We start from the raw sequence: 24,986 nt of genomic DNA on the forward strand, positions 1-24,986 counted from the left end.
CTTTCGGCCTAATGGTCTGTTCGGCCAAATGGTATATTCGGCCTCGTGGCATTCGGCCAAATCACCATTCCTTATTTCGTAGACTCACAAAAGCAGTCCTAGCCTACTTGATGCGTGCTTATATGTTGATCTTTGTTCCACCGTCCGGCGCTAGCTGGCTGTCTAGATGTTGAGTCTCCACTGTTCACCCGGCGATCGTAAAAGTGAGGGAGTGTTTCGTGTGGCCATCCAACGATTTGGTCGAGTTGACGTTGATGGTAAGACCCGTCATAAAGGAGCGTTCGGCCAGGTCGTTCAGCTTACTCTGCATATCAGAGCACCGTTGCGCTAGTAGAGCGATACCATCAACCCAATAGAAGTCGTTTAAATGCTCCATAGTAATATGCTGCCAGAGCAGCTCGCGGTTTGGTACACGGTCAACCGCACCTACCAAGATCTCGTCGATTACGATGCGGAACAGTAGCGGTGATAGAAAACAGCGACACTCAGACAAACCTCCGTTATGCAGGACTCTGCACGTAAAAGCTTCGTACTGCGCTTCGATAAGGCAGACGATTTTGTCCGAAACTCACCAAGGGCGCCCACAGGTTTTCGTGGTTCAGACGATCGAAAGCTTTTTAGTAGTCAATGAATACCAAATTGGAATTCGTTGACCTGCTCCAGGACGATACGGAGTGTGACAATATGGTCCACACAAAATCTTCCGGGGCGGAATCCTACTTGCTGTCGTCGGAGAGTCTAGTCTATTTTCTCTTGTATCCGATTTAGGATAACTTTGCATAGAACTTTGAGAACAATGAACAGTAACATGATGCCCCACCAATTGTTGCACACAGTCAGATCCCCTCTTTTGGATGCATCATTTACGTAGATAACATGAGGTCAGCTTTGAGCATCTCTGTTGAAATCCGATAGACCCCGGGAGCCTTGTTGGATTTCACGCTTCGGATAGCTGCCTCAATCTCCTGCAATGATGGAGCTTCGGAGGTTACGCGGGTAATGTGTTGCACCCTACACGGAACCGCGAAACAACTCACTTTATGGTTCCTTTCACTCAAATCCGCCCTTGCGTGGAAAAAGCCAAAAATAAGTAAAACGCGAAAAAATCCGGTGAGTACTTTGCCTTTACTCCCGTGTTGAATTTTCACCCACTATGAAGTTTCACCAACTCAAATTTATGTTATTTTCACTCACTCAAGACTATGGTGAAAACAACTCAAATTTGGCTTCTTCCACGGAACAGCACACGTTGGGTCGATGCAGCTCTCTTTGTTTATAATAACATTCATGAGAGGGAGTGAGAAAACTACTTACTTTTGAGTTAAAAATTTGAACTTCGTACTCATAGTTAATTTTATTTTTTCTGTGTAGGTGGTTCATGCCGAGATGTTGATGGTTGGTTTGGTGGGCGTCGAAACTTGAAGAAGTTGTTTGAAGTGCTCGAACCAACGTTGAAGCTGGTCAGTCAGTGAGTAACTAACCTGTTGCGTTTTTCACCGGCATCCTCGGATTCATCCTTGCTGCACTCATGCGTGGAGATATCTTAGAGAAGGCGAATATTGTCAGTTGTTGCAGATTTCTTCCCTTCGTCGGCCCGGGATTCCACCCACGCTCGCTTGTCCCGTCTGCAACTTCCTTCTCTAGAGCCGAAACTGCTCTGGTTCTTGTCCGCTCTATCGCGTTTTTTGTTTCTCTTTCTTCTTTCTTATTGGCATTACATACCCAACTGGGACATTGGCGCCTCGTAGCTTGAATACGAGATTTTTAAGCCAATTTACCATACGTATTTCATGACGCTAACACGATGATACTTTTATGCCCAGGGAAATCAAAAAAATTCTAGATCGGACCGGGAATCAAACCTAGCTACCTTTATCATGATCTTACTTTGCAGCCGCGCATCTTACCGCATGGCTAAGGAAGGCCACTTTTTGTTTCTTCCTGCCAGGTTGCATCTGTCACCCACTCTTTCCGCTGAGTGCGAAGCTCACCTAGGTTGTTCTCGCTTGTTTCGATAAAGGCATTCTTGATAGCCGTCCACTGTTCTTCTACGCTGTCAGCTTCCAGAACATCCGCTGCCCGAGTTCTTCAACGAACAATCTTTTAGTCGGCATGTCGCCATCCGTATCCCTCCTACGGCCACTGAATCCGAGAAAATCAAAACGTTCTGTCTCCATTTTCGGCTAATGCAGATGTGGCCGATTTGATTTTTAGTGTGTCCATCTTGAGACACCACTGGATGGGTAAAAATCGATTCACCAATCACCATGTCGTTATTGTAACATACTTATGCTAAAAGCTCGCCGTTTTCGCTCATTTCTCCAAAACCATGACACGCTCATAGTCTGCGTTGTTAGAGCCGATCGTCGCGTTTAAGTCGGCCGTGAAGATCTTGAAGTCAAATTTCGGAACTTTAACCACGATGGTTCACTGTAAACATTCTCATTGTCTTGTAACTACATCGGGAGCACGTAAGCATCTTATGGGACAACGGCGTTCGGATCAATAAAATGATTTTTATTGTCAATTTGCAATGTAAAATGTGAAAAGACATAACTTTATTTTCCCTTTTTTTCATTTCAACAAACTCTCGTTAGTTCGCTCATCAACTATTGGAAATAGACATAAGTTCAACGGTAGAAAGTTGCGTATAAAATCGACATCCGAAGCTCTGCTCCTTACAAATTGTTACAGGTGCCGATCGTTTGGACTCCGCCCAGAGTATTGCGGAGTCGTCCCTTTTTAAAAATATGATACAAAAGTTGTGTGATTTTGCACAATCAACGGCGATCAACATCCATTAGGGCTGAATGAGATTCGGGTTTACTTTCTCCAAGGTTCGTAGATAGAGTAAGTAAGGTGGTGTTTCGTGCTGGTTTTAGTAAAAGTGTGTTTTGGTGTGGTTCGATTGCGGTTGTGAGTTTTAGGAATTTCATAGGTAGTTAGGGTTCAGGGGTTGGATGGAAGGCTGTGGAAGTAAGCTGAATGACCTTCCTTTGTTGCTTATCGACCCGTTTCGACGTCTCTCCGGTGATTTTGTGAAACCAGTGCAACAGGCGGATTGGATCCTCCCGTTTGCTGGGACAAAGTGGTTTGTTCTTCGCCTTCCTGTTGGGCGGCTTCCATCTCCAAAATTTGTTGGTGTTGTTCTGAAATATCGGAGTCAAGAGATTGATGTTCTTCGGTCCGTGATTTGATTCTGCGGATACTTACTTGCCAACCGCACCATGATGGTGCCCCACCAGATGGCCCAGCCCCATCCGACGACGCAAAAGATGATGGTGAAGCATTGGGACACGCCCACTATGCAATTGATGATGAACGATCCGATGCGACCCTTTATCGAGTCATGTTGGGAAAAGCGTGGTTTTCCAATGCAAAGGCACAGCCCACCGGACAGGATGGTTCCCGAGCCGGGTATCACAACGTTGAGTACCTGCAGACATCGAATTTAGAGAATTATTTCTTGAACAGATTTCGTAAAGTCATCGTCTTCTACCAAACAAAAGTAAGCCAGACAAATTGGAAGTACAGGAATAGCCCCTCGCATCATAGATGAGTGTTCTACCAAAGACATATCGATTTTCGGTCGCAGGTCCTGGAATCAAACTGACATGTTTAGAACAGAGATAACATGAGTGTTAAAAGCAACGTATCGCATACCTCAGGTGGTATCGTTGGAGCTATGCTTTGCTTTTTGCTGAAATTGCTCGTCCTCCGACTCCCATTAGCGTCCTTCTTAGGACAGCACATCATGCAACAGCTCAGACAATTGAAACTGTAAAAAAATACCCAAATTAGTGACAAATTTACCCCACAAACCACGTCACCTTTAGCACCAACCTGGACTTAACCTTCGGTTTCGGTTTTTTCGGTTTCTCCTGCTTTATGGGCCGCGTTCGTTTGCAACAAAAACAACACTTGACCGTCTCCATTTCGGCCGGTTCCGATTGCATCTTGTGTCGTTGGACCACTTTGTTGCCCTTGCGGAATCGGCTACAGCACAGAAGTCGGCTCCAGCAGGACCGACATCGGGACGGCTTCTCCTCAGGTTCGCTGTCGATCGATGAACGGGGCTGCGAAGAAGACGAAATAAATTACATATGTTAATGTTGCTTAATGCTGAAGGTTTAAAACGTATCACCGAGAAGACTAATATATGACATAACGAACCTTCACACCTTTTATCAAACGTTCGTTTTTTATGTGATTCTATAATCTCTACGTACAATTATGTTAAGCGTTGATTATGCAAGCAAATTGAACAACTCAATTACATTTAATTGGCTCTGAATTCACTCTGAGACCAGCTATCTCTCTAAAGAAGAACATAAGAATAAAACCGATTTCTTGGTGGTCATATACTGTCTCACCAAGTATGGGCCCTGAGAGCAGTCTGAAGATCTGAACAATGGATACTACACTATCCTGAGCCCGGATTCTACCACCGGCTGACCCGATTCAGTGGCAGGGTCGATTCCCGGTGGCGGTCTAGGCATTTTTCCGTTTGGAAATTGTCTCGTCTTCCCTGGGCATAAAAGTATCATCGTGTTAGCCTCATGATATACGAATGCAAAAATAATAAATTGGCTCGATTAATAACTGTTGAAGTGTTAAATGAACACTAAGCAGCGATGCGGTAATGTCCCAGTGACGGATGTAATGTCAATAAGAAGAAGAAGAAGAAGTTGGCCTTATTTCGAAGATACCTCGTGGAACTATCTCGGAAATTCCTTCATGAATTCTATCGGAAATTCCTCGAGATATTCACTCGAAAAATCGTTTAAAATTTCTTTGGAATTGCCTCCAATATTTTTTAGAATTTCCACCAGGATTGCTTTCGGAAATACTTTTATTAATTTCTTTGGAAGTTTCTTCAGGAGAAATCCTAATTTCTTTGGAAATTGTTTTACGAAATACTTTATTTATTTGTAATTTAATTCATCTGACATAAATAGTCTTAATGAATATGCCAAGGTTACATAATATTCAATTTTCTTATTCTGTAAGCGAATTGAGATGCCGACATACCAAAGTCAAACATATGTTCAACGGAAGTAAACATGCGGATTATTGCACAAATTGGCTGGCTCAATCCATAAAGAGTGCGATGAAAGTTCGGTTGCAACAGAGATCGCTGTCTTAGCATTCCTCCTGAAGTCATAAAGTTAAGCTGCGACAAAAGACAGGGGCCATTGATGTCAGCGTTGACCATTTTGACAACAAATGTTGCTTGCTGCACCTTACGCCTCCGATCGTGGGTTTCTAGCAGGGTTTCGACTTTTCGTTTCAATGAGACCAAAGCAAGCGTTTTTAGGGCCAAGGGAAAATCTTGTTTCGTTGTTTATGTTGAGGATCATCTTCCACCCATCAATCTTTTCTCTAGAATTAGCATTGGAAGATGAATGAAAATCTTGCCTATTAGGTGAAAATCCTTTTTCGTTTCATTACTTTTACCTCTCACTCACTTTTCGCGAGAATTATCGCAGAACAATTACAAAATTGTATGGCCGCGCTGGAATTCGAACCCAGAATAGTAACAATAATAGCCATGTGAAAGCGTTAAGCTATTTGTTCCACATAAGCTACTACCATTTGCATTGATGATGCCACGAAAAGACTCGAATATGAAAGAAAAAGAGCAAACCAACGTTTAGCGGCAATCGAAGTGAGCGAAAAATTGTTATCACTCTCCAAGTTGTTTTTTTCCCCGAAAAGCGATCTCCCCGAAAACTTTCGTGAGGGAAAATCATGTGCTCTTGAGATTGAGTGAGCATTACGAACCCTGGTTTCTAGGCCAAGTAGATGACATCTGTCGATATACGCTGGAAGGTTTGCGGGAGCACGCCACGGTAGATGTTTGAGAGCTATCCTTTTCTGGACCCGCTCAATTCGTAAGTTTTCCACGTTACGTCGTTCGGCGCCCAAACAATAGAAGCCGTTTTCAGAATTGGTCGCACGAGAGCACAATAAAGTGTTTTAAATAGTGCGGATCCGTGAAATCCTTGGATATTCTTGAGATGAATCCAAGCTGTCGGTCATCTTTACTGAGTCTAATACAGTCGGAAAGGAAATGCGAAAATGCGCTCCGTTCGAACGATCGATTGAAAATTAAGGCTAGAGGCTCCTCGAATGCATTAGCACATCGATGGAATACGACAGCAGAAACGCCATCAGGCTCAGGTGAAAAAGAATTCTTCATCCGTTTAAAAGAATTCAAAATCATCGCTGGCGTTATTTCGAACATATCAAAATCCACTGCATTCAGAACAACATTTGAAGCCGTCAAATTAGCCTCGATGTCAGTAGATGATTCTGGTTCAAAAACGGATGCAAAATACTTAGCGAAGAAGTCACATGCTTCTTTCGCGCTAGTTGACTCACTGTTATCAAAAACCACTTTATTCGGAACGGACGGGTTTTTTCTCTTACTGTTTACAAAGCTCCAGAAAGATTTCGGGTCCCGCCGTAAACCAAACTGGACTCTAGAGACATGTGTTCGCACCTATTCGCGAAGTTTTTATGCCTTTAGACAGATTTAGAATATTCTTCTCGCGCTCTTTTTTACACACATACACTGCCTAGATAGTCGTGTGGTGTCGGCAGTTGGTTTTCTGGCCAAGAATAACGCTACGGATTGCCTGTTCCAGTGGTAAATGTCCACCATACAGGTGACCCCCAGTTTTCGGTGTGATGCGGCTTTATGCTTACCGTGCCTACGAATAAATGGTTAGGGGGGTTTAATAAGAACCTAACCGTAAACGGAGCTTGTGAAGCACCAGGGCCCCCTTCACAGTATTTTAGCCCTCGCTGCGCTAACCGGAGCTATGGCGTAGTTGACTTTTTACTTCTCCTTCTCCGAGATAATCGGCTACTCTTATACAACCTCATCGTGAGGTTAAATAAGAGTAGGGTTATGAATATGTATTTTAATTAGTTTTCAATAAATTGTCGCCTATATGGATTCGCATTATGCGTTTTTCTACAATGTGCATTGTGTATGTTACCTATATGGATTCGCATTATGCGTTTTTTCACAGTGTACTCTGTGTCTCGTCCTTGACGTTTGGCTTCGGCTACTCTTGTTCAATCTCAACGTGAGGTTAAATAAGAGTGGGGTTATGAATATGTGTTTTACTTAGTTTTCAACAAATTGTCACCTATATGGATTCGCATTATGCGTCTTTCACAGTGTACTCTGTGTCTCGTCTTTGACGTTCGGCTTTGGCTACTCTTGTTCAATCTCAACGTGAGTGTGGGGTTATGAATATGTGGTTTACTTAGTTTTTCAACAAACTTCCACCTATATGGATTCGCATTAGAGTAGAGTGGGGCAAGAGTGCGCGTGGGGTAAGAGTACGTTTTCGATTTTTTGAAGTTATAAAAAAAGATAAACTAGCAGCACTGCATCAGTTTGACAGGTATTCTGGCCAACTATTATCATGTGTAATTGTGAACGATTTGAATAAACAACAAGGGAGATATGGAGTTAGATGACTTTTTGGTCATTTTGCTAAAAATAAATGGATTTCCGCAACTAGTATTTCATTACCATATATACGTTCAATCAGGTGAACATTATGCCATTTCGATAACCTATTGTATAGAGTACTTTATGGTACAGAACACCAATCCGGTTGGTTTTCCAAGAAGTCAAAACCATTACTTGAATACTTTTTGGCACTGTGGGGTAAAAGTACGCAGGAACCAGTACGGCAAGAGTACGCATATGAATGTTCAAGTTATGATGTCAAACCCGTATCTCCGGCCGAAACAAGACTTCTTCCAAAGCGTAAAGATCCACGACTAAGAAAAAAGGGACAGAATTCGAAATTATCACAAGTTTTTAGGATAAGTTGAAGTAATTCGGTGTTAGAAAGGACTTCAAAGGCGATCAAAGCACTGAAGCGAAATAATGAAATTGCATTAGGACTTGTTGTACACCTAAACATAGTACGAAAACACTATTTCTCGCGCTTAGTTTCATAGGGGCGTAACTGTATTGATCGATTTCTCTTAATCGATTTCATGTTTTGTTAATAACTCAATTGTTTCAAAAGCTACAATCCTGATTATTGATTCCGGTGCAAGATACAATCATCCTTTATCCCACCAAACCATGAAATTATCGACAAACTAGCGCAATTCGGTACAATAATAAAAAGAAAACGTCGACGAAGAGAAATCGATCAATACAGTTACGCCCCTATGAAACTAAGCGCGAGATTTCATCTAAATGATAATTTCATTTCATCAAAAGAAACATTCATAAATTACGCAACGTTTAGCTGGGAGGGGTTGCGAGATGTGTGACGATCCATATATTTTTTAGAGGATTCATACAAATAGTGTAAGATAGGGGAGAGGGGTGATGAAATAGCAAAATTTTACGTTACGTGATTGGTGGTCTTTCTTTAAGGAAAATGCCTTTGTATACGCCACGCGAAACCTGATATATATTTTTACCTCTGTAGTTTTTTGTATATATAAAAAACCCTGATCAATCCACCTAGCGGTGATGATGCCTTTCTCGCTCGTTCAAAAGGGTTGACAAACATATTCTACAAGTCTAATATAACACTAAATAGGGCTTATTTTTCACATTTGTTTATGGCAGCCCTTACTTTGTACCGTTAAATGCACAACAACGATCCATAAATAACATCTGAATGTTCCATAAAACGCTACTTTAAATCCATAAAATAGTTAGGGCTTATCCATAAAGAATAATTTTAAGATCTATAACTAAGCATAACTAAGTGAAAAAAAAAATCAAATAATTGGAAAATAGGTATGTACCTTTAAACATGATCAAGAAAAACAATATCATTCCTGCTATTTTCCCATGAGCGTATGACAAATGATCTATAAATGTTTTAAAAATTATCCATAGAAAACTACATTTAATAAAAAATACAATTTTGCGCAATTTTTATCGTGATTATGATCCATAACTTCGGTAATATGATCCATAATTTTGGTCAAATGACAAATTTTCGAGTGTTTCCCGTTTTGAAGTCAGAATCCAGCTTAGGCTTCTGGCACCTTCTGGAATAGTTCGATTCTTCATCATATAGATAAGAACTCATTTTTTGCTGATGAGCAGTTCCGTTTTTGTCATTGATATTTAACCACTTTTCAACTAAAATTTACGAATTTGATCAGACTTAATAAAATCTTCTCTTCAGATTTTATTAAGTCGGATCAAATTCGATACGTTTCTTCATATGGAGAAAATTTCGAAGTGATTAACCGAAGGTTTGATTAAAGCTGATTAATTTTAATTTGCTTTTGTATATATTATACTGAACAGAACTAAACTTATTTATCAGATCACTCAGATCTACAGGTAAACTCCTGTACAAAATTTGATAAATTACTCGTGACAGAGCTGGTGTTACCTAAATCAGCATACTTGTGCCAATAATGTGTCAGGGAATCAAAAATCGTTGTTTACCTTAGTGTAATTTGTAATGGATTATAGCAAGGATGTTTTCGATCATTTAGTAAAATATGTTCGATAATTTAGTAGTTTGTCAATAACTCATTCCAGAGGTTAAATGTCGAAAAATATTCACACCAGAAGTTCACCATAAAACACGTTTTAAAATTTAACTTCTGGTATGAGTCATCGACAAACTAAATGATCAAACTTAGATTACTACATGATCCAAAACATGCTTGGATTGTAGAAAAGTTTGGATACATTTTCCATTGACTTGCCAAAAAGAAAAATTTTCTCCGAATCCTTCCGAAACTCAGCTTCTCCCACATAATCCGAGTGCTATTTGAAATCTTCAAACAGATATGTTGTCACTATGAATGGGGTTCCAATTAATTGGTCTAGCGAAGTACAAGATTTAGGACTTATGTATAGCATGAATTAATTAACTATCAAATACCACACAGAAGGTATGCAAGCGAAAAGTTACGAATATAGTAAGTTAATATTTATTAAAAACAAAACCATTTACTAAAATAAATTGTTTGATTTACAAACTAATTGTTAGGCCAGCCATGTATTACATATACTGTGCCAATATGAATTATTTGTTGCAACGCCAGGAAGAATGCATTACAGTGGATTCGAATCAAATGTTGAAATTGAGTCTGAAGTTGCTTCCCTGCACACCAAAACATTATGAATATTAGGTGACATATCTGAATGAATTGACACAAAAGCACACGTAACGTAAACTTAATCGTATATGTTTTTCAACGTCAGATGATTTAAATATGCCACGGAACCTAAACACAGCACCAGATACATTGCCGCACGAATGCACAAGCAGCCGATGATCAGTGCAAATTGCGTATAACCTGTTATACTTCGATCACCTCTCATCTAAGAAGTAAAGATAGCTGAGGGATATCGTTCTAGGCTCTCACTCAGAGAGTATATGTTCGACGCTCGTTCGGTTAACTTTTTTTTTCAAAAACATATTTATAAACAATTTTTATTTTCTATAACTCAATATAAATTTTTTAAAACGACTTCTCTGCGTTTAAGATTAAAACACCGATTTGTCAAATCTGAGAGCCGAGAGCACTCGGCACTCATCCTGACCCTCTTTTTTTAACATATTTTTTTGGTATAATACAAATAAATTTTATACAATTTTTATTTTACAAAATGCCAAATTTTTAAAACGACTTCTCTGCGTTTGTAAACAAAGATTAAAACATCGATTTGTCAAATCTGACAGGCGAGAGCACTCCCACGCAATCCAACACCACCAAAAGGTAACCGAAGAATTTACCTATATGTTAGACTACATATCTACACTACACAAGTCTTTTAATCGAAATAATTAGACTTTCATGTTGCCAATCTAAATGAAAATTAAATTTCGAACCCGAAAAATCAAATCACTTTCGGCTAAAATGTGTTTTAACGTTTTACCAATCATTTATAAATTGACGCCCTATATCCCTTGCCGGGTGAAATAAAAAAGCATCATCCGGTCCCCATTTTGTTTACTTATACTGACTAATAATGACCAATAAAAAAATAATGTTGTTATCATTTAGTATAAGTTATTACACACTAGTGCTTTAACTCTGTTATTAGGTAAATTAAAAAAAAACTGTTGGGCAGAGCTGTCGAAAAATATTCGCACCAGAAGTCCACCATAAAACACGTTTTGAAATTTAACCTCCGGAATGAGTCATCGGCAAACTAAATGATCGAACTTAGATTACTACATGATCCAAAACATGCGTGGATTGTAGAAAAGTTTGGATACATTTCCATTGATTTGCAAGAATGAAAAATTTTCTCCGAATCCTTCCGAAACTCAGCTTCTTCCACATAATCCGAGTGCTATTTGAAATCTTCAAACAGATATGTTGTCACCATGAATGTTCCAATTAATTGGTCTAGCGAAGTCCAAGATTTAGGACTTATACTAATGACACACTGGTGGTATTCGTACCATGGTACAAGTTGTACCACTAGTGTGTCACCTTGTACCATGCTGGTACAACGTGGAAAACCATGGTACAATATGTACTAGGGTATATAACCGTGGTACTTGTACCATCAGTGTGTCTTTAGTATTATGTATAGCATGAATTGATTAACTATCAAAAACCACACAGAAGGTATGCAAGCGAAAAGGTACGAATATAGTAAATTAATATTTATAGAAAAATCAAAACCATTTACTAAAATAAATTGTTTGATTTACAAACTAATTGTTAGGCCAGCCATGTATTACATATACTGTGCCAATATGAATTATTTGTTGCAACGCCAGGAAGAATGCCTACAGAGGATTCAAATTAAATGTTGAAATTGATTCTGAAGTTGCTTCCCTGCACACCAAAACATTATGAATAATAAGTGATATATTTAAATGAATTGACCGAATTGACACAAAAGCACATGATGTAAACTCAATCGTAATGTTTTTCAACGTCAGATGATTTAAATATGCCACGGAACCTAAACACAGCACCCGCGCGTTGCCGCACGAATGCACAAGCAGCCGATGATCAGTGCAAATTGCGTATAACTTGTTCTACTCCGATCACCTCGCTTCCAAGAAGCAAAGATAGCTAGGGGTATCGTTCTAGGCTCTCACTCAGAGAGTGTATGTTCGACGCTCGTTCGATCTACTTTTTTTCAAACACATATTTATAAACAATTTTATTTTCTATAACTCAATATAAAATTTTTAAAACGACTTCTCTGCGTTTAAGATTAAAACATCGATTTGTCAAATCTGAGAGCCGAGAGCACTCCACGCAATCCAACACCACCAACAGATAGCCGAAATCTTCACCTATATGTTAGGCTACATATCTACACATGTTTTTAAATCGAGATAATTAGACTTTCGTGTTGCTAATCTAAAAGTAAATTAAATTTCGAACCCGAAAAATTAAACTATTTTCGGCTAACATGTGTTTTAACGTTTTACCAATCATTTTAAAATTGACGCCCTATATCCCTTGCCGGGCGAAATAAAAAAGCATCATCCAGCTCCCATTTTGTTTACTCGCTTTCGTCAGGGCCAATGCGGTGTGTTGGTGATGCTTCCTTCTGCGATATTCATCCGATGGCAAGCGACTGAAGGGAATGCAGTGCCGTTCGCTCCCGCCGAAATGTGCTTGCATAGCGTCCTCACGCAAACCAACTGCGCTCCCATACGCTTATTGCACGCCACAAAAAAGATACCACTTGAGAAGTTCACTCGTATATAGGGTATGCGAGCGCATGATAGCAAAATAATAGAAAAAATGGGCCTGATTACGCTTAGTAAAGAGAAACATTATTAATTGTTGAACAGATTTCTCTTCGTTAAAGGTTACCCAAATAAACACTTATAGGGCGATCATGCCCTCAGTGGAGACAATGGGTTCTTAATAATATTGTTCATCATTGCATTACTGAACGTTTTCTTTACTTGAAACGACACGTTGTAATTATGCCATTATAAACACTAATTGAAAACAATAATTTCCCCAACAAATTGGCTTTCCTACCTATATACTGCCGCCGTAAGCGTTACTGTTCTATATTTTCTTCCAAGCAAAATCAATATTGGACTATTATGCTTGCGACGGCAGTATAGTGGAGCTCATTTTACCTCCAAGAAATTTAGATGAATTATCAAGACGAAATTAATCCAATTTCATTTCTAGCTAATTCAAAGTTTGTCTATTAGTTAATGCATTAAAACTACCAATTTCGAATTATCAAATACATATTTTCTTTCATTGATTCAATAATACTTCCAATATTGGTACCGTCACCCTAGCAGAGTGAACTCTGTGGCTTTGAAAAGAAATGAACATATACCAATTTGATGAATACTGTACGACTTATATTTACTCATACCAAGAGTGATCCGATGGTTATGTGGTACAGCAAGCGCTTTCCACCCCTGAGGTCAGAAGTTCGAATCTTGGTGTCAGTATAGAACATTTTGCTATTTTTTTTTACGCAAATACAGTTTTTTGGCCATGACTCCAGATTGCGATGAGCTATTGATCTAATTTTTAATTGCAAACAAAGGGACTGAATTCCGCGTCGACTGCAACTTGTTGCGAGCCAATCGGACAACGGGAAGTTCAAAAAAGTGTGTCTACAAAATTTGTACACATACACACATACACACACACACACACATACATACATACACACATACAGACATCACCTCAGTTCGTCGAGCTGAGTCGATCGGTATATAAAAATCGGCCCTCCGGGCCTCCTATCAAAATTTTGTTTTTGAAGCAATATTATAGCCTTTACGTACACTTAGTGTACGAGAAAGGCAAAACAATGGTTTTTCGTATGAAAGTGCACATTTTTAGAACCCCCTACCCCTTTAAGAGTTACGTAATCTTTAAACATTCTGTAATATATCTTCTATATAATAAAAATGAAATGGTCTGTTGTCGTATCCGCATAACTCAAAAACGGCAGGATGGATTTTATTCATTCCTTCAGCAGTTATTGCAAATTTTGCGCCGTGTTCGACTCCCATGCAAAAAATATTGTCCCACCAAAATATGTTCCCACCAGTTTCTCCATATATGGATGACGTCTGCACTGCAAGAAAGAGCTGTTTGGGGTGTGAGATAAGGTGCAAGAATGATGTTTTGGATTGTGCTTTCGCTGATTTCTATACAATTGGACGTGTGAGCATTTGTTTTGGTACTTCGACAAATTTGCACGGTAGTCTATTCTTCGGTGAGAAAAGCAATACATTCGTTATAGTTTCCGACGGGTTTATATATTTCGTCTGTAGAAAATCATTAGTTAAGTTGAGTAATCATGAAATACTAAAATGAAGATTTGTATGGAAATTTAGCAAAGGAACTTCTCAACGCGCATTTTCGCCTACTATGCAGGACAACGTCTGCCGGCTCGACTAGTGCTCATTAAACATCAATTAAATGTTATCAACTCTTATTTGTGTTAATATATACTTAAAGTACATGATTGGATAAATGCGTACTCTTACCCCACCCGATGCGCACTTTTACCCCACCGGTGGGGTAAGAGTGCGTTTTTCACTTGTCTTGCAATAAGGGTTCTACTAGAACGAATCTCAATAATTTCAATATTTTTTCCACTGGGTAACATCTGAGAGAGAGAAGACAGCTCGCTTTATTTACGTTCATCCTAATGTCACCGCGATCCAGTCACTGCGAACCGAAAAAGTAAACACTGCGATGCCACTTCAAATGGTCGTAACCAAAATTATTTATTTGGAAATTTATGTTTGCAAGTTTTCTTATATCTAGCTACAGTGAATTGAACTCGTAATTATCCATGTGAATGATCCCGTATTATGAGAAATCGGTTTTATTCCACGTTAGGAAGTTCATAACCATTAAAATCAGCTAATTCCAACAAGTTTTTATTGGAGTGAAAAATGTTGCTTCCGACGTTATGAAATGTTACTTTCATTTGTTGAGTTTCCACGTTTTCCACACAAATAAAGAAGAAGAAGACATAGTAAATAAACGATCTGTCAGTGAGCTGGCTTCTCTCTCTCAGGGTAACATAAAGGAAGAGTATATGAATCATCGACACTGATTTGATATGCAGAAGCTTGCTTCATAAGGGCCACATGATCGATTAAAAACTAAGTGCGTACTCTTGCCCCACTCTACTCTACATGTACAATAGCGCCGTCCTCATCGTGAGAGTTAGGCACGCTGGTTTGGCTTGGCTTGGGTTTGCTTTGTGCTGCCTAAAGGTACAATAGGACGACGGTCAAAAAAGGTCAGCAGCAGTGTTGTAAAATGTCATTTGCATTCGTTTGTATAATTTTCCCAGAACTTTTTTCAGAAGGTAGCTATCAATTCATAATGTATGACGAACTTATAGCGCTCAAATGTGCCTACAACTTTGTCTAACAAAACATTGCTGTAAATATGTAATCTGGGGCGTGGGAGGCAAAATGTCATTCAAATGACATTATGTCAAATGACACGTGACATTTTGTAGAGTTTTCACTCTCCAGCCTCAGATGTTATATTTAGAGCCAAAAATATAGCCCTACTCAAGCGTTATGAGTACATCTAAAATTATGGAATAAATTTGGTTTCTAAAGAAAGTTATGAACAAATTAGTCAAATGACATGCAGATGACATTTTACAAGCCTGGTCAGCAGACAACAATTGTGAGTAGATGCTTTCTGGTACCTTGATGGTACAATTGATTTGAATTGGTCGCGTTGCAAGATTATTCATAGCATCAAAAGGCTTCGCTTGCTTTCATCCTGATCGAGTTCTGTTCGGTAGTAAGGTGGTACTTAGGTAAGTAGTTGAGTCGAGCTAATATTGATAAATTGTGTGTGGAAGATGTCGCCTAGTTTGAGGACACTTTCCCGCCAAGAGCGGTTTTATTTGGACACCATGACCAACATAAAGCGTTTCGTGGAGAATTTTAATGTCGAGCGCGATGTAGGACAGCTTGAGGGATGGAAGCAACGAGCGGAAGTATTGTATGCCGATTTTCAGGCAAATCGCTTACAGATTGAATTGTTCGGCGAAGATACCGATAAGAAAGATACGGATGAAGAGGATGCAAAGATTGCAGAAGAAGCTAATCGTCTAATTCGTCAGGGGTTCGAAAATGATTTTGTACGGGTTCATAGTTTTTTCACTAGTGAATACCGTAAACAGAGCCGTAGCGTGAACTCCCGGCGCCCTTGGCGAAGTGTTTTTGGAGCGCCCCTCTCTTATCAAGGAAAAATGTGCAATATTCTACAATCAAATAACATTTTAAATCCCATTTTAAAGTTTTATAAATTTGTATTATCGAGGTTTTCTTCATTATTTTTGCTCATCTTGTAGAACAGTAAGATTAAAAAGTTTAGTGGATTGAAGATGCTTCATATAACAAGCAGTATATTAGGCGGTATGTCTCTGGAAAGTTTTTAAATGTTGTGAGCTTTTACACTAATTTGCAAAATATGGTAAGATATGTTAGGAACTTGGCAGAGTCTTGGGCATTTCTGGATCCTCGTATGGAATCTGTTGGAACATCCAGGCTCAAAGATCATTAAAATTGCTGAAAGTTTTTTACTTACAGCTCATAGTGTCCTAACGGCTGTTTCTTGCTCTTAATGGAAGGAACTGACTTACTTGCAAGTATATCGCAGAGAAAAGGGATTTGAAAATCGTGACAAATCATATACAAATTTCAAATGGTTGGAACAAGAAAATCCAACTTTGAAGTGGATCGGTCGATAAACGAAATCGCTATCGGATTTCGGATCAAGAAAGATACAACATAAGAATGGGTCTGTCAGTGGTTTGGAGGTACTTTGTTGGGTCAATAACATCCAACTCTGAAGTGGTCGGAATCGACATCGGAAGCAGGAAGGCCATGTGGTGAAATGAGGCTATGAATGCTTTGATAGCACATGCCTTGGCACATGTTGTATGTATTGCGGATAAATTTTGCTAAACTACGAGAGCTTTGAGAAATGATAACCAAAGTAGTCATTTAAGCATGCACATTATCACTGCTTATCGTAATGCCGCCAGGTCAAATGCGGCCATGATGATAATTTTTCGAACTAAATGAAATTTTTCTGAATGAAATGAGCAAATTTGTCTTAAATCTACACCATCCTTATCCTTACCCCTATACCCGATATAAGTCATTAGCGCAATAGGTCTTTTAGAATTTTGGTCAACACCTGTGGCTTTTGAATATACGTTTTCTATACTTTTTCTTAGCCCCTTGTAGCCGGTTCCAAAAAGCTCAGAGAAACCGAAATGGCAGTCAAAGTCAAAACCAAATCATTCGACTTGTTTATTTGAGATAGAAGAAAGATTTGAGTTCTTGAGCTTGAAATATCTCCGCCATAGACCTTCGGACTTTGTCGGTTTGTTATTATTTGTATAATAAATTGTAGAATAAAATTGTTCTGTATTCCATACCGTAGTTCTCGATTCCGGCGCCCCCTGAAGGCTGGCGCCCTTGGCGGGGGCCAACCCGGCCAACCCCACGCTACGGGGCTGACCGTAAATTTACCACACCACAATCAATATAGGGTACGACGGTATAATGCGCCCCACCTGGCCAAAACGCCCCCCTTTGATTTCTAGGAAACTATAACTAATTAAGGGTCAAAATCAGTTGGTACCTATAAGTATTTGTAAACCCATTATACTATGTGAATTTGGAAGTATTTTTGTATTACACAATGAAAATAATAGCAAAATACAAAAAGTTACAGTTTTGATGTAACTTTTTATGTTTGTTAGCTCAACATTCTGGAGCGACTCTGACATACTGTCCACAAAAGTTGCACTGGAACACTCAGTAGGGCAACAAAATAACTTTTCTCAGTGGTTAATATGATAACAAATTGCTTCCATCTTCAAAAATGTAACGATTTTCGAAAACATGTTTCACTGGCCAAAACGCCCCAGTGTAGGCAGGACGATATGCCCTTACCTATTGGACACAAGCGCAGCGAGCCTGCAGTAGTTGCTTCCAAATTGTTTGGAAAATATTGAAATGTTATTTACACCTGCTTAAATGGACCTATGTTGGTTTTTTAATGTCAAGCGCATAAGGATTTGTAACCTTTTTATTATGGGATTGATAAAATACTAATGAAGGTCTGTGGAACGTCTTTGGCTAAGGTGGGGCGTATTGCCCAGGCACTTGTTGAAATCCATTTTTTCGCGACTTTTCGAAAAAGCTTTATTACGTGTTATCTGTAATATTTTAATATGAATACTCACGGGCAATGCATTTGCGACTTCCTGGACTACCAAATAACACAAAGTTTTCATAAATTGCGTTAAAAAGTAAAAAGTTATCAAAGAGTTGCCTTAGGGGGGGCATATTATACCGTCTTACCCTATAGTTCCTGCTACTACCAGTGCACTATTTTTTTTATTTCTTGGAATATTGACATGTTATGTTTTACAAAGTTGTAGCGTAGCTTATTCCAATCAATTTTGCTAAAAAAAACTTTTTCTGTAGCTCTTAAGTTGGCTGATTTAGAGCAATTTTACCTAATTGGATTAGGGTGTGCTTCAAAAAAACAGTATTTTTGATCTAATTTTTTTGTTTTAGATTTCTCGAAAAAGTCGTCTTCAGGTGACTTTTAGAGCTCAAAAAAATGCAACTTTTGATGGGTAAATATGCACAATATCTTTTTCCGATCAAAAGTTATAATCGTTTTTCTGTCAAAATTACATTTTTTTCATAAGTTGATGTCTCTGGTTAGGGCAGACCAAAAAAATATGTTTACACGGCATTTGAAAGATAAATTAATATTCTTTATTGTGTCAAAAAATTGGGGATATGTTATTTTTTTATCTCAAGTTTTACCAGTTTTACTAAAATCATGTTTTTTCAAATAAATTAATATAACTCGACAACGGAAAAAGATACAGACGATATTCTTATAGCAAAACACGCGTTTTGAAAAGCCCCAAAAGTCTTCAGAAGATGACATTCGTGAGAAATGAAAAATAAAAAATCTACAGCTCTAACACTTTTTATAAGTTTTATCATTATCATCGTATTGCAAGATTTACGAGAAAAGATGCATTTTCGGTCTGAAGCATACTTTTAAGAAACAAAATTTGTTCTACAAAGTTGTTCTGGATACTTGGGCCCTTATTATAGAGTTACCGAAAAATAAGGTGTGCCATTTTATAAAAATGTAAAATTTTAATTTTTTTTATTTTGCGGAATATTGATGTAAAATGTTCTACAAAGTTGTAGCGCAGCTTTTTCCAATCAATTTTGCTATATAAACTTTTTATGTAGCTCTTAAGCTCACTTGTTTAGAGTAATTTTACTTACCAGGATTAGGGTGTCCCTCAAAAAACATGATTTATGATCTGCTCATTTCATTTTTTATTTTTCACGGATGTCACCTTCTGAAGACTTTTGGGGCTTTTCAAAACGCGTGTTTTGCTATAAGAATATTGTCTGTATCTTCTTCCGTTGTCGAGTTATATCAATTTATTTGAAAAAACATGATTTTAGTAAAATTGGTGAAACTTGAGATAAAAAAATAACATATTTCCAATTTTTTCACATAATGAAGAATATTAATTTCTCTTTTAGATGCCATGTGAACATATTTTTTTGGTCTGCCCTAACCGGAGATATCAACTTATGAAAAAAATGTAATTTTGACAGAAAAAAGATTATAACTTTTGATCGTAAAAAGATATTGTGCATATTTACCCATCAAAAGTTGCTTTTTTTTGTGCTCTAAAAGTCACCTGAAGACGACTTTTTCGAGAAATCTGAAACAAAAAAATTAGATCAAAAATACTGTTTTTTTTTGAGGTACACCCTAATCCAATTAGGTAAAATTTCTCTAAATCAGCCAACTTAAGAGATACAGAAAAAGTTTTTTTAGAAAAATTGATTGGAATTAGCTGCGCTACAACTTTGAAGAACATAACATGTCAATATTCTGAGAAATAAAAAAAATATTTTCTAATTTTTTTTATATGATGGGCCACCCTATTTTTTGTTAGAACCACAATGATGGCCTTACTATTTCGAACAATTTTGTAGAACAACAGTTTTTTCTAAAAAATATAGTTTTGGCGTAAAATTCATCTTTCCGCGTAAATCTGTATCCTGGACCATAGTGCAGTGATGCAGGAAACCTATTCAATCACCCTTATTCCCGTATAAAGCTCCCCGAAGTAAAACTTCTCACGTTTTCTGGGTGCGTATCGGAGTGGATATCGTTTCGTGACACGTTTAAGTCCCTAATTGACTACAATCCCCAACTTTCGCCTATCGATAAATTGTCGTTCCTCGTTGCTTCCCTTTGCAAAGATGCTAGGAAGGTGGTCGATTCCGTCGAGCACACACATTATCCAGTCGCCTGGAACCTACTAGTGAAGCGATTCAACAACAAAAAGTTAGTCGTCAGAACGTTGATTGATGCTCTATTTTCGATTGGGCCCCTCAAAAGGGAGTGTTATGAGTCGCTTATGCATCTTGTCGATGATTTTGAACGGAACCTGTGTATGATCGACAAGATGGGCATTCCCACGAAAGACTGGAGTGTGTTGATAGCGCACATGGTTTGTAGTAAACTCGATTCGTCCGCGCTGAAGCAGTGGGAAACGTACCACAAATCGACAGAGGTTCCCAAATACGAAGACGTCATCACCTTCGTACCCATCTAACGGTGCTCCAATCGCTGACTCCGTCGAAACCACGCTTGTTAGATACACACAAACCGGAGTCGTACCGGTCACAGAAGTCGAAAATAAATACAGTTCACACAGTTACTAGTACATACTATTTCGTTAAGAAAATTATTTTGAGCTTTTTAGTGGAATGTCTTCACTTGTCATAAGACGAGTTTGTACATCCCCACCACTTTTTTTTTATTGTCTTTATTAATGAGGTTTTCGGCCCTTGACATCCCCACCACTTAATTGTACCTTGACAGATACGTATTTCGACCTCAACAGTAAGGTCGTCTTCAGTGTCTCGTACGAGTCGAGTCAAGTACGAGACACTGAAGACGACCTTACTGTTGAGGTCGAAATACGTATCTGTCAAGGTACAATTAAGTGGTGGAATTAAATGGGATTGTACAAACTCGTCTTATGACAAGTACTAGTACTAGTTCATCGCCAAGTTCTTGCCCGTTCTGCTCTACGTCTCCTCGTTCTCCATTCAAGTGTGAAGCATTCCCGAAACTTTCGGTCGTCCAACGTTTCGAGCAGGTGAAAAAGAAAGGTTTGTGTATCAACTGCTTCTAATCCAACTAGTCAGAAATTGCTCATCCGGTGTTTGCAGAGTATGTGGCCAGAAACATCACACAATGCTACATCAGTCGCAAGAGCGTTCGTCCACTCTATCAAAGCCAACCAATTCTGCTGCTATTTCGCTACCTTCGGCATCGAATTCGTCAATGCAACCAGCACAGTTCCGTCAATCATCGACAGCAGAATCTCAATCGCCATCAAATGCCAGCCAATGCCACAAGCCTCATTTCCATCACGCTCGTCGGAAGTTTTCGAACTGTTCCCAGCTACTGTGCTGCTACAAACCGCCATCGTCAAGATCTTCGATTCACACGGACACACCGATTGTGCCCGAGCATTACTCGATCCCGCTTCACAGCTAAGCTTGGTTACGGAAAATGTCGTCCAGAAACTCCAGTTACGCCGCTATTCTGATCGCCAAGAGATGGCGTGGAGGAAGCAGACAATACAACCACTAAGCTTCGAGTAGTTTTTGAAAATGTGCTTTGAAAAAAGAGAAATAAATTTACCGAAAAATGAAAACAAAATGAGCTGTTGATGCCAATCATGATAAGAATGACCACCAAATATTATTTTTTCAGTACTTTCAGTATTTTTCGATGTACTTCAATCGAAATGAAGTGCGCGTTCGATTCTATGGTGAAAGCTAGTGAAAAAATTAGCTTAAACACCACGCGCCAGCGAAATAATGTAGTTCTGGGCAATAAATTAAAAATAGTTACAATAACAATATCATACAAGTCTACTGAAACTATTGATATTCCACTACAAAATATTTGTAATTTATATCAATTAACTAGAAAATGCTTAACGAGGTGGAAATATAGTTTAATCGTGAATTCCAGTGATAAATTTAACCGGCTTGTAAATGCTTCTCCATTTTCAACATGGCCATCATGATTTTCGATCAGAAAAATATTGCTCTTATTTTACACCGTTATAAACTCTTTGCAATGCAAATATTCTTATTGGGGTTGTTCATTTGACCACATTATGACTTGAAATTCTAGCTGTGATCGAGCTTTAAAAATAGGATTTATTAAGCTCTTCATTACAATCGCAGAGCTGCTTATAAGATCAATTGGCATTTGACATTTGAAGTTTTTTTCAGCGGATTTATGAATAATTTATTAATGGCAATAAGATCGCCGATAAAACTAAGCAACTAGCCGCGATGATTGCTGTCATAAATCCGTTATAAGCATTAAATAAATTCAACCAGAATGGAAATTGTTACTTGGGCAAGGATGGGTCGGAAGAATATCCCCTCGCTGCGTTCACATTAGCAAAGGATTTTTACATGGACGACATGTTGACCGGTGTCGACGATGTGGACGAAGGTGTAGAACTCTGCCAGCAGTTTCTACAATTGATGCAGTCGGCCGGCATGAGCTTGCGTAAATGGACATCGAATTCTCCAGCAATTACCGCCCACATACCAGCAGAGCTCCGCGATGAACGAACTACATTTTCGCTGGACTCGTCTTCTGCTCCAATCAAAACATTGGGGCTCCAATGGCAACTGGTGGACGACGTGTTTCGATACTCTGATCTCAAATGGTGCAATGAAGGGCAAATTCCTCGACGAATCGTGCTATCGGATACGGCTCGTCTTTACGATCCTCTCGGTCTTATCGGCCCGGTTGTGGTGCTCGCTAAATTTTTCGTTCAGGCTCTCTGGCGAGCTATGAGGAATTGGGACGACCCGTTAGACGAAGCCGGACAACATCACTGGTTGGAGTTCCGTAACAGTTTAGATGGGCTATCGGCGATTAGCATTCCTAGATAGGCGATGCCTGCTTTAGTTCTCGTGTCCACTGAAGTGCATGGTTTCTGCGATGCCTCGGAGAAGGCATATGGAGCCTGCATCTATATACGCACAGTTTCGACAGACGGAATGATCGCCGTTCGATTGCTGGCTGCCAAATCCAAGGTGGCCCCTATCGGCGATTACAAAAGGCAGAAGCGCATCTGTTTACCACGCCTTGGGCACTCATCAACCCTTCTCCCGAGCCCTTTGTACTACAAGGTTCAAACAAGTACAGCGTTGAAAGTCAAGGCAATTTTTTGGACAGATCGCAAATCGAGTCTCCGAGGTGCAACATCTCACCGCCGCACCGGTGTGAACACACAGGCGCCCCTAGCTATCGGAGACGGACAGTCAATCTAAGAGAAAATCCTTATTTTGTTTTAAAAACATGAATGCCCCGGGTGATGATGGTCTTTTTTACAAGTTATAAAAAAAAATTCCTGAGAGCTCTTTATCCTTTTTGGTTAATTTATTTAACAAATGTTTCCAAGTGGCACACTTCTTTGATAAATGGAGAAACGCCAAAAGTATTCCAATTTTGAAGCCAGAGCTGAGGCTTCTTGTTATCGCTCATTCATTTTGTTTTTTTTTTCAGTATCAAGCAGTGCAATATTTGCTGAAGAGGAATTTAATTTTCACTATGGGCCAATAGCTCATCAGCTATTAAGAGTTACAAGTTGAATTCTACTTAACAAATCTGAAACATACAAGATTGAGGTTGCTCTTCATGCTATTGGTGTTCGCATGAAGGTTTGAATGTAAAATTGATAACTTTACTAGAATACAACTCTTTTCAAACTCTGTCGAAAAATATAGTACTACAGCATCAATCGTGTCCCTGTTTTTCATTGCAATACTCACCACCAGCTCCCTGGATTTGTTCCGCCGGCAGCCGGCGCAGCAGCTCAGCGACTGCCAGCAAGATTTCTTCGGTGTGGCCGCCGGAGGTTGCGCTTCCGCCGGGGACGTCTTCGACCGTCGACAGCTGCGGCAGCAGTTCAACCGCTTCCAGAAGGAACCACCGCCCGCCGCTTTGGGCTTGGCTTTCGGCTTCGGCTTCGCGTGGTCCTTGCCGCGACACCGGCCACAGCAGGAACTGCAGCTGAAGCAGCGCTTAAACGGCAGGCACGTCTTGGTCCAGCACGGCCCGCAGCAGGTACAACATTTCGATTTTCCAGTCTCGTTAAATTCGTCACTGAGGATGGGAGGAAATAGCGAATGGAAATTGATAATTAGCTCTGGGTAATAAACTAAACCGTAGAAGATTCATCCGTAGAAGCTTATCCGAACAAACCACCATGCTGCTCCATTAGTTTTCACTTCACCCAAAGAGATTTGCGAGTAGGTAACATTGATGCATCAATGCCATGCGGGTTGTTATCCTCGCGGTTGATCTCCCACTTTACTTCTGTGCAAAATAGTTCTGCAAAGTTTCGCAATGAAATTGTTGTCACGCTATCTGACAGGGACATATCCTCCTGTTAACTATTTGTCCGCGTCAGAGTTCCGGTGTCCTTTGACTCCCAGATCAAGGAGAACGGTAAGGTGCGTGATAAATTCGCCAGGTTTTCTTTCGCCGCTTATGCATGGAAAAGTTGCATACGAGCAATGTGTGCCTTTACAGGACAAAGGAAATGAACTCGTAACCGTTGGCGATTTATTTTCCCGTTTTCTTAATGACATTATAACACGCAAGGAAGTTGAGAGTTCACAGTGCAATTGATACTTGGAGTGTCATTCAAGGAACCGTTTTCTTTGAAATATGCTGCTGAGTATTATTTACTAATCGTGTTCTAATTTATGCAAGGGATTTTTTTCTGGATCAGTGTTTGAATATTGTGCCTGGCAGAGGAGTTTAGCATGCGCTGGTTTCTATTCTAAATGTAGCTTAACTTGGCGAAAAACGGCACGGAAGGGTTGCCAAGGTAT

General features: G+C 39.4%; 1 protein-coding gene across 4 annotated transcripts in view; it reads right to left on the reverse strand.

Annotated features, from left to right (window-relative positions):
• Positions 1–2,541: 2,541 nt before the first annotated feature.
• LOC134225122 (protein stum) overlaps positions 2,542–24,986 on the reverse strand; it is a 231,097-nt gene continuing 208,652 nt past the window's right edge. For all 4 annotated transcript variants that reach the window (XM_062704922.1, XM_062704921.1, XM_062704920.1 and 1 more), the window contains 6 exons: positions 23,919–24,252; positions 3,844–4,076; positions 3,664–3,778; positions 3,500–3,598; positions 3,214–3,436; positions 2,542–3,149 (listed from right to left, as the gene is read on the reverse strand). In XM_062704922.1, coding sequence (XP_062560906.1) covers positions 3,004–3,149; positions 3,214–3,436; positions 3,500–3,598; positions 3,664–3,778; positions 3,844–4,076; positions 23,919–24,252 — 1,150 coding nt within the window. In that variant the 3' untranslated portion in view covers positions 2,542–3,003. The remainder of the gene's footprint in view (positions 3,150–3,213; positions 3,437–3,499; positions 3,599–3,663; positions 3,779–3,843; positions 4,077–23,918; positions 24,253–24,986) is intronic.

This window comes from Armigeres subalbatus, chromosome 3 (genome assembly GCF_024139115.2).
Source record: "Armigeres subalbatus isolate Guangzhou_Male chromosome 3, GZ_Asu_2, whole genome shotgun sequence".
Taxonomy (NCBI): Eukaryota; Metazoa; Arthropoda; class Insecta; order Diptera; family Culicidae; genus Armigeres; species Armigeres subalbatus.